The 10201-nt window shown below is 45.1% G+C and overlaps 1 protein-coding gene and 1 long non-coding RNA gene across 6 annotated transcripts in view; both read left to right on the forward strand.

Annotated features, from left to right (window-relative positions):
* LOC119308380 overlaps positions 1 to 7552 on the forward strand; it is a 10822-nt gene extending 3270 nt beyond the window's left edge. For 3 of the 5 annotated variants that reach the window (XM_037584508.1, XM_037584506.1, XM_037584509.1), the window contains exons 2-5: positions 3061 to 3264; positions 3740 to 3882; positions 4337 to 6107; positions 6195 to 7058. In XM_037584508.1, the coding sequence (XP_037440405.1) occupies positions 3061 to 3264; positions 3740 to 3882; positions 4337 to 6107; positions 6195 to 6809 (2733 nt within the window). In that variant the 3' untranslated portion in view covers positions 6810 to 7058. The other 2 variants (XM_037584507.1, XM_037584510.1) reach the window with 2 other exon arrangements.
* Positions 7553 to 7878: 326 nt separating this feature from the next.
* On the forward strand, positions 7879 to 9742 carry LOC119308381. Its single transcript, XR_005150074.1, has 2 exons — positions 7879 to 9307; positions 9388 to 9742. It is a non-coding gene; the product is annotated as an uncharacterized LOC119308381 (long non-coding RNA).
* Positions 9743 to 10201: the final 459 nt, after the last annotated feature.

Here is a 10201-nt window from a genome sequence, read left to right on the forward strand (position 1 = left end):
AAAAATGATGCAAGTTCGCATTCCACAGCTAGATCATCGAATACATCAGGAGTTATATAGACAAGGCAGTTCGCCGGACACGTAGAATGGCCTCCATGAATATCACTCATACCCAAATTGGCTAGCTCATGTGAGGACAAAACTGCATGTCGTACTCACTTTCCTGAATAGCGCACACTACACAATCAATGGAGAATATCAGTATGCCGCACCCCAGGTCCTCAAGCAGGTTGATCCACACAAAAAATCAACGTGTAAGTTCTTCTCCAATTGTACTAATGCTAGTAGTTGTAATGTAATTTGTTTTGCAGGGGAGCAATGTAACATGAGCACTTCTGATTAAACCCAATGATTTTTATTTTTGTATCGAATACAATTATGAGAAACAATTTTGAACTCTCATAATTCATCAACCTAACGAAACAATAACATGTGGATTATTTCAAAGCGAAGCACCGGTAAATTATCGGCGGTGGGTGACGAAATACTCGTGGTCGTGGCTGGACGTCGTGGTTGTCTTGCACTCTTTCTCGATGTGAGCGGTGGCCGCTTGCTCGAGGTCAGGCGATGTGGGCGACAGCCGCTTGCTCGAGGTTAGGCGATGTGGGCGACGGCTCCTTGCTCAAGGTTCCGCGATCTGGTGACGGCCGCGTGCTTGAAATTCGTTGAAGGGAAAGGGAGAGCGCGGGGCAGGCAGTGAGGGGGAGAGGAGGGGGCGGTAGGTGACAGAACGATGGGGCACGGGGGCGGCACGGGACCGACGGCGCAGCGGGCGCACGAGGCCTGGGACACGGCGACGCCTGCTTCCTGGGATGCACAATGGCGGTTGCTCCAGTCCGCCGGGGGAGGAAGCGATGGGTGAGATGGGCAGCGCGGCGCGGGTGCGCGTCACAGCAGGTGTGGAGTCCGCCTTGGGAGGTAGGATGGGTGAGAGTCGTTGTTGGGTCGTGGGGATTGTGCGTAACTGCCTCGATGGGAGGGAGATAGGCGCGGGGCATGGTGGAGGTTGTTAAACAAGTGTGTTTTAGATCAAACACGTTTTAGCCAGTGTATCCACACCATACAGAGATAGATAGACAGATGTGATGTTGTTTTGGATCTCCGCACCTCGCGCTCTTAAGGTTAATGTTTTAAGATTATCGTTAATTACCCATCTACTACCCCTATAAAAGCGCGAGGTGCGGAGATCCAAAACAACACTAAACGCTCTTATATTAATTTACAGAGGGAGTACTCATTAGGTCTTAATCATAATAATCAATTTAAACAGATCGCCATTAATTATTAGGGATCTAATCTAGGCATAAACATGCTCATGATACCAATGTTAGACATAAAAGTTTAGACATACATGAATAGGATCTTGAGCCTAGCATTAGACCACCTAAAACAGATTAACAGTAAAGGGTTCGTGATTTCTTACGGGTTTGCCTGCTCGATGCACCCTTGTGTAGCCTATGGCCACACCTTGCGTTCTCCAGCAACATGGAGATGGTAGGGAAGAAGTGCAGGAACAGGAACTCGTAGAAAGCAACATGGAGATGGTAGGGAAGAAGTGCAGGAACAGGAACAGACGCACAGGTTGCTGCCGGCACTGACCTTGCGGTGGCCAGTGGTGGTAGTCGGTTGTTAATAAGTTAATAAGTTGAGCGCCTTCTTTTTAGGATCGGTTGTTAATAAGTTGTATGACTCGTACATGTGTGTTTTTTCGAAGGGGTACATCCTGCTCACATTATATAGGTGGCGCTAAAGGGACCAGGGACCGAAACCAACAGCTGGATTTGGTGCCTCCGATCATGGCACATACGTGGTGAAAAAAAGGCTCCCCCTTTTCTCTCGGTCAATTATGACCTGCGATCAAAATTCCAACAGGTGGCTGTTGCGGTGTGGGCATGTGGCTGGCGATCCCAGCAGATGACTGTGCTGGTTTCGCATAGAAAATAGCAGACGGCTGTGTGATGTGAGATCTGCACGAAATGCCATGAGAGGCGTCTGCTCCTTCCGTGTTCCTGTGCTGCTGCCGAACATAGAAGTGCACAAGCAGCTGCATCTCTTGGCGGGTGGAGGAGCACACGCTTGCCCCGACCATCTGGGTTTTTAGAAGAACCACGACTACCTGCTGGCTACCGGCCCTTTGAGGCTTTGGGTTGACCATGAAGCAGCTGCATCTCGTTGTGGAATAGCCCGAATAGAGACGCCGCCTTAGTTGACTGGGCTATAAGCATAGGTATTAAAATGCTCACCAAAATCCTGGGCGGGCCTGGCCTAGGTCGGCCCCAACTAAGCTCCGCCCCTGTTCTAATGTGCTCATGTATTTGGATGGTCTATAGATTGTTGTTGTATGACAATTCATAAAAATATCGTGAATCAAGTAGTGCTCTACCTGTATATAGTGCCTATTACACGAGCATGCAGTGGATCACTCACATAGCCCTTGAATAGCTAACTGCTGATTCCTAGTTACTCCAAGATAGAAATCCAGAGTGTCGAGGGAAAACTTAGAACAGACGTACATATAACTGGATGTGCTGGAGCATAAAAAGCTGATCCTGTTGTTGTTGTGACTACCGCGTACATGATTATTGCACCCAAAAGCTGGTGGGATAACGCAGGCGCCTCTACTTTATGTTTCATGTCAAAAACAGGGGAATCAGTGCTCTATTTGATTTGTACTAAATCAACGACCCTTATTTTGGGACGGAGGGAGTAGCTAATTTGATTGAAGATGTTGGAACCAAACGGTTGGTGTTCGGGTGAAGCTTTGGTTTGGTGGATGGGGATAGTAACGTAAGGTTTATCTTTTTCTCCAGAAAGGTTGGCCAATACTGAACATCTTACAAGTGAAAGAAATTTTGTAAGACGTGATCCTTAATTAGTACTAGGATTTTGTTCGGAAGTTAGTGAACTTTGTATTCTTGGTAATTGGTAATTCTATTTTCTGGTTAGGATGAATTCAAATTTATGTTTGTAATCATATTGTTGCATTATCACATTAGTCTCATTGCTTGCTTTTGAAGAGCTTTTGTGTTTGACTGACAGCATCTATGTTTTTTGCTGTAGGCGAAGCAAGAAAAGACGATTGCTGACAGAGATGACCCTGGTGAAGCTATGAGAAAAAAGTTAGATGGCATGCGCGAAAAATTGAAGTCTGCAGAGAATTCTGAAGATTGGAATAGTGTTCTCAGAATAGAAGAGAAGCTGAGTCTTCCTCCTGATGGTGAACGAAAGGAATACTTCATGAAATTGGACCAAGATCTGCAAAAGGTATGAGATGCATGTTTTTCTGTTTATCTTGTTGGTTACATAGATTGCAAATGGATTAAAATGGTGATGATTCTTCATGTGCATTGTCAAAACCATTAATGCACTGAAATTGGTAGCCGAGAGAGATAGTTTGGTGGAGGAGTTGCAATTCTTGCTAGAAAATATCTTTCAGCTGGAGGAAACTGGCATATTTGCCAATAAGAAAAGAAAGGTTGATGCAAGTTTTTTGAAGTATAATTATGGATTTGTTAGCATAATGTTACAGATGTTTGTTTTATTTGATTGCAGTGTGGTTTGTCCCTTCCTATTACACATACGTACAACTATGTGCTGTGCTTAGTTTTTAACTATTTCCTTGTCTATCCAGTACTGGAATCGTTGTTACTAAGTGTGTATGATTGAATGTCTAGACGTATTTGTCAGTGTTCATGTTTAGGTATGTGGAGGTGCCCTAATTTTTTTATTTCTCATGCAGATCGCAGCTTTGCAAGCAAAAGATTGGCTTGTGAACAAACCGAAGAAGCAGAACTCAGTTCCATTATATGAAAATCCTGTCCTAAAATGTTCTGATTTACAACAGTGGATTCACAAGCTATCAGAAGAACAAATGCCTGTGAGGTAATTCTGGGACACATCCTCGATGAATTCAACATTTCTAGTAGTTTCTTTGCAAGTTTTAATTACTCCTTCCATTACATAACACTATAAAGGGGATCTTTTTTTTCTCTCGTCGATTGGCATGTCCTTTTTCTCCAATTCAGATCTTAATCACAGTAGTCATAGATGAGCTCGTTTTCCTTTGAAAACCTAAGACTTCTTTTATTAGAACTTGTATATGCATATAATTAGCATCAAATATATCATTAGAATTTTTTTCATTAGAATGAACCTAGGACTTCTTCGTTGATTAGCACTTATACCCATATTTCTCTAAGATGCTCTATCCAAATAATCATTTCTATGCATTTGTGTTTTGCATTGCCATCCTTTCTTATTGTTTAGTGTATTAGACCATTTAGACCAGCTTCAATTTGAAAGAGAATTCTGTCTAAACCTTTCTTGTTGTGAACAGCCTTGCATTGGGAGATTTTAAACTTGATCTGATTGAGACTTTTTTTAACCCAAGCCAAGAAGGTTCTCTAAGTAATTTTATCAGCTACTTCAGTGATCGGCTGTGTGACCATGACCAGAATTTTACATTTCGACATGGAAAAGAATCATGTCGCCTATTGGAATATCAGACACCTAATAAACAGCCACCCAGATGGATGTTCATTAAAATGAAGAAAGATAATGCTCGAGCTGGGATTTACATGAGTAGTGATAACTTATACCTTTTTGCTTTCAGTAACAAGAAGGGTGAAATCTTTGAGCTTGTGAAGGAAGATTGTCTGCGAATAATCAAAGGTTCTGTTGCATTTGGCTGTAGCACAGACTACCCAAGCATCCTGAACTACGAAAGACCTCGACCGATTCCAGAAAATTGTGAAAAGAGGTTGTTGGGCATAATTCTAAATATGGAGAAATTTTCACATGGCATCGAAGTGCTGTCAAACTATGACCACAGTATTCTATCAAACCATGATGTGAGTGAGGCTGAAAAACAACGACTCATTCAAGAAGTGCAAGAGGCATTAGCACGGAATGCAGTGGTTTTAGCTGAAGTTTCACTTATCGTTAATCTATTCATATCTGTCAATGAGAACTGGAAGGAGAGTCGTTCAAGCCTGACAAAACTCTTGTATGAGTATATGATGCATTGGAAGGTAATGTCAAATAAGGTCCACAATGGTCCTATTGATTCTAAGTTTGAGGACAACTTAGTGGCTAAAATCTTGTTGCGATTCAGACATGAAGCAATTAAAGTGCATAATCTGGTTTGCAACGTGAAGGGTCCTGGAATTATTAAGAACAGACCCGGACCCATGGCACCTGGTGACGATGGCAAAGGATCAAAGGAGCCTGGACCATCTGGTGGTGATGACAAAGAGCAAAAGACATCTGGATCTAGCTCTGGACTGTCTGGACATGGTAATGACAAAGAAACAAACACACCTGGATCTGGACCATTTGATAGTTGTGATGACAACCTGGAAGGTCGCCGTGATGGTGGAAAACAGAAGGAAAATTATAATGATAGCAGGCCAGGGACCAGTGAGATGAGCAAAATAGCAATGGCTTTCATGGTAGGATTGACCAGCGGCAAGAACTGGGTTCAGCCTTCGATCAGCAAAAGAAGCATGGAACCTTTCGTCATCACAAAAAGAGGGGTGGAATCTTTGATCATCAGCAGAAGAAGCGTGGAACCTTTGATGGTGCCATTGCTACCTGATTCTCTAGGATCTGCACATACAACTGGTTTGGGTCAGGTGCTGTCATTAGTACCCGATTCTTCGTTGTTTTCACATGGACATGGTTTGGATCCGATGCTGCTGCCAGTGATACGTGGATTAGAGGTGTTGCTAGAGCTGATCCGCAGTAAAACTTCTAATGTTCTTGCTGTTAACTCTCCTTTGATTTTTTTAAACGAACCAGATTTGGGTGAGGTGCAAGGACTGATCAGTGCGAGTGAAACTACTTTGGTTGGGATTTCGCCTGAGGAAGATATTGTTAACTTCTTCAAGAAATCTATCCCCTCAGAACCATATTTTCCTAAAGGCCAGACTCTCTTCGAAATTTTCTGTATCCACACAAATTTGTGCTTGATAAAGACCATTGTACTTTATGATGATCGAGGTGGTACTTTAATCTATGAGTCAAAGGAAGGAGAAAAGGATCAGTTTATTAAAAGACGCTCCATTTGGTTATCAGAGCATATAGGAAAAAAACCTTCCGCTTTCATCGTATGATATTTATTCATAAACTAAATTATCCTTTTCTTTTAGTGATGGTGGTGAATTACTGCTGACGTTTTTATAATATATATGCAGGACTCTCCTGCTCTTGAAGGCCCGAGCCGTCCCATGACTGCTCATGCAGGGTGCTGGATCATTGAAATTGATGTTCCGGTTGAATCATCTTTCAAGCCTGAAGACCCTGAAATACCTGGGAGAGTATTCGAGAGTACATTATTGTTGAATGATGATCCCCTTGACAAACCCAGGAGCAATTTAATTTCTATCAGAGGTGGCTTTGTGAACATCACCTCGGTGACTTTCAGCAATGCGGTTTGCTCTTCAATTCGATTTGTACTTTGTTCTCACCCTGATGACAGTTTCTATGTGCACCCTAAAGTGGAGGGTGAGCTTGTATTATCTGTTGAAAATTATCCAGTTGGCTTCACTATTTTCAAAAATCAAGTTGAGGATGATGCTGTTCATTTCATGAGACGGAGTGACACAATATTCGAACTTCCCTTGTCTCGGCATGTTCTTGCACTGCCTATTGAATCTCGTGTACATGTCTTGGGGACTTTGAAACTAGCGACTTCGGAAGTGCTTGTAGATCAGTATCTGGTGCTCGACAAGAATGTTGTACGGGCTGGATGGACTGTGGAAACGGGCCTGTATGCTGCTATATGCATTGAGTTAAGTTCTGTTTTCTAGATCCCACGGCACACCAGGTAAGATACTGTTCTAAATGCTTAGTTAGTAGTTATAGGAGTGCCTAATGGGAGATCTGGAATTAATGTACCGATTGTTATTTTCCGGTCCGAACTTGTAGTAATTTAATTAGCCATATTGTAATGGATTTGGTGACAATGTGCAGATGAAATAATACTCTAGTCTGTCCACTGCAGTCAACTGTACCAGCTGTTTATAGTGTATCAATTGATTGTGTCTCTTTTATCTTGATCAGATCCTGTTCTTGGTCTGCTTGCTGCATCTTGAGCATCATCTGTGCAGTCTACATTCTTGCTCTTGTGTCGGGAGTATTCTCAAAATACTTAAAAAATACTTTGCTATCAAACAGGGCCTAACACACTTTTTGCTTGCCCAATTGCTAACTGACATCTTGGATTTTCATCTGGACCATGCCTTGGGTCTTTGTTGTGCATCTGCAATTGCTGAAGCTGTTGGTGAAGTTTTAAGAGTTGAGCAGAGTAGTTTCTTTGTAGTTTATTTTAGTGATTTGTTAGAAACGGTAGCTACTTCGACTAGCTCGGTCTAATTTTGCATGTAAGGTGTTAACACTGCCGTACTCATTATGTTGGTACTCGAGGCTGAATGAGGGCTGCCGTAGTCATTATGTTGTTCTAAGACTAGTACTCGAGGCTGGACGAGGCTTATCTCATCTGATGGTGGTGTTACGCAGGTTGAAATTTCAGTGTATCAGTGCAGGGAAGTTTGGTGTTGTCTATTTGTCTCATGTTTTAATGTCTTCACCAAGAAAAATAGGCCTACCTGCACTACACGTCTGACTGATTCCACGCGTGATCAGCTGGCTCGACAGCCATCTGATTTATTCTGCTGGAGCGTGGCCATCTCGGATGTTGTTGTAGTTTCAATGTTTTTACTTGGGTCAGTGAGAGTACAATATTGGAAATTGTTTATTTTCCACCGATTGATTTCTCTCGCTTGTAAGCCGTCTCTGCTGCCTGACACGTGTACCCGTGAGCCTGCCCACCGCTCTTCTCCTAGTCCTATCTCTTCCGATTCACCCGGTCCACCCATCACCTCCCCCCAAGCATTGCTAGCTTCACTCGTCTCCATGGCTGAATCTCCTCTATTTCTTCTTCCATTAGCACACCACACACCAGCGGCCATCGTGGGTCGCCTTAGACCGGCGCCGCTACTGCCTCCCGTTGCTTCAACCCCTGCTCCTGCAACACCGACGTTCTGCATCGCCGCTGCAAACCACCGTCTCCGTTTGCAAGCACATGGGTCCAGAGGATGCCAGGGACTGGTCACCATCTGGGGAGCGAGGGGTCACGGCCGCCTATGCGCGAGCGCCGGCTTGGGCTGCGAATCCGGCGGTGCAGCGCGGGCGGCTGCTCTCTTAGCATCTATGCGCGCCGACGCTGCATACCCGGGCCACCGACGAACTACCCCCGGCTGCACAACAGTGTTGTGGGGGTGGCGAGCGGCGCTGCAAAAGATGACGCCCGGGCACCGCTGCAGTAGGGAGGGCATCGACGCTGCACTGATCGGCCATGTTGTGCAACACGACAGAGCGCGGCAAGGCTGCAGTGACTGGTGTTGTTGTGCAACACGACGGATGCTCACCGGCGACCGGCGGTGTTGCAATGCAGTGCTCGCCGACGGGTCGTTCAAGCTCTGCCGGGGCTGCAATGAAGTGTTGTCGAAGCTGCAATGAAGCGCATCGGGGTCGTTGAATCTCCATCGGGGTTACAATGGAGCACCACAAGGGCTGCAATGGAGCGTCGTCGGTGCTTCACCCCATGTTGTGTTGCCATGGAAGCTGTCGCTGAAGCTTTTTGCCGGTGTTTCCAATCCCCCGGCGGCCCCGGTGCTGCGATGCAGTGTCTCCGGAGGCACTCGCCGGCGGCCCCGGTGCTGCGCAGATCGAATAGAGAAGAAAGACAAGGTAGTCGGTGCTCCAGTCCTGGGAAGTAGTCGTGTGATGGTGAAGAACAGAGAAGAAAGACGACGGCTCTGTTTGTTGCTATCGAACGGCCACCATCTGTCAGATCAGATGGCTGTCGAGTCGGATGATTTCCTACAGAAATCATCTGGTAGATTTGTAGCAGCCGCCTACAATATTTTGCCTTAACACCCAGGATCCATCTTGATGGATGGCAGCGGACTGGACAAGACTTCGGTAAGAAACCAAGACGTGGAGAGCTGAGTGGTAAGACCCAACTTGTCGGCCGATGGAATATGAGCCTTGGCAGTGGCATATCCGACAAGCCACGCCGCACGGCGTGCATCGTGAAGGGCCGAGGTGACCCGATAAGGAGAGAAGCATCGCGCCGATGTTTCTACCTCTCCTTGGTTGTCGGAGATCCTGCCCCCGATGAGTGCTTTGGTGTCACAATAGAAAAGCGTGATGCGGAGCATCCTACGGTTATCACCATGGCTGCTTCATAACATATCTAGTAGACCAATGACAAAGAGCTTGTGCAAGATCTATTATAATCGAGGTCAACTCTCTTATTGAGCTTCCCTTTGATTCCCTCGAGACATGGTTACTACCTCAAATGAAGATGCTATGTGTGCATAGGTACGACAACCGCCCCATAACCAAGAGTTGAAGGAGAAGGAGCGGAAGAGGAGGAGATGACAAGCGTCAAGAAGAAGGCTCCAAAAGATGCCCGGGACTTCCGACCCAAACACTCAAAAACATTGTTCGAGCATGCAAACTCTCTGGATAGATGGATAGCCCGGAACCTTCCTGGAACCTCGCCCGGAACTTCTGACCTGCCTATGCGTAGTGACTTGGGCCGATGCCCGTGTATACTACTGCAGGATCCTGCTAACGCAACACTATAACCAGAGACCCTTCAAATTATGTGCGATGCATAAATCGCAAATGACGGTGTAAGAAAACCGTCAAAAATGGCACGAATTGTTTGCGATGGTGGAGTCATCAAACACAATTCAGATTAGAGTTGTGTGTGCGATACGTGGCATACAGTTGATCCATACGAACTATTCGTGATGAGACAGAATAACAGAAACGGCCAGCCATATCAAGGTGTGTGCGATATACGGCATACAATTCACTCGGATGAACAATTTGCGATTAGGGAACACAACAGAAAATGGTCAGTCAGATAAAGGTGTGTGCGATAGACGACATACAGTTCATTCAGATGAACTGTTTGCGATGAGCCAAGACAACATAAACGATTCAACTTAATAAGATGTGTGTGATATGCGGCAAACATGTCCGCAATCAGAAATGTGTTGGAAGACTGATAATAACACAAACGATTTATGCTAATAAGCCGCGTGTGTTGTGGGCAAACGCTTACCGGTATACAATTGTCAGCGATTAATGAATTCATCACCTACGGGTTCCCTACACACAAAAA

Source organism: Triticum dicoccoides, chromosome 5B, assembly GCF_002162155.2.
Source record: "Triticum dicoccoides isolate Atlit2015 ecotype Zavitan chromosome 5B, WEW_v2.0, whole genome shotgun sequence".
NCBI classification, from domain to species: domain Eukaryota; kingdom Viridiplantae; phylum Streptophyta; class Magnoliopsida; order Poales; family Poaceae; genus Triticum; species Triticum dicoccoides.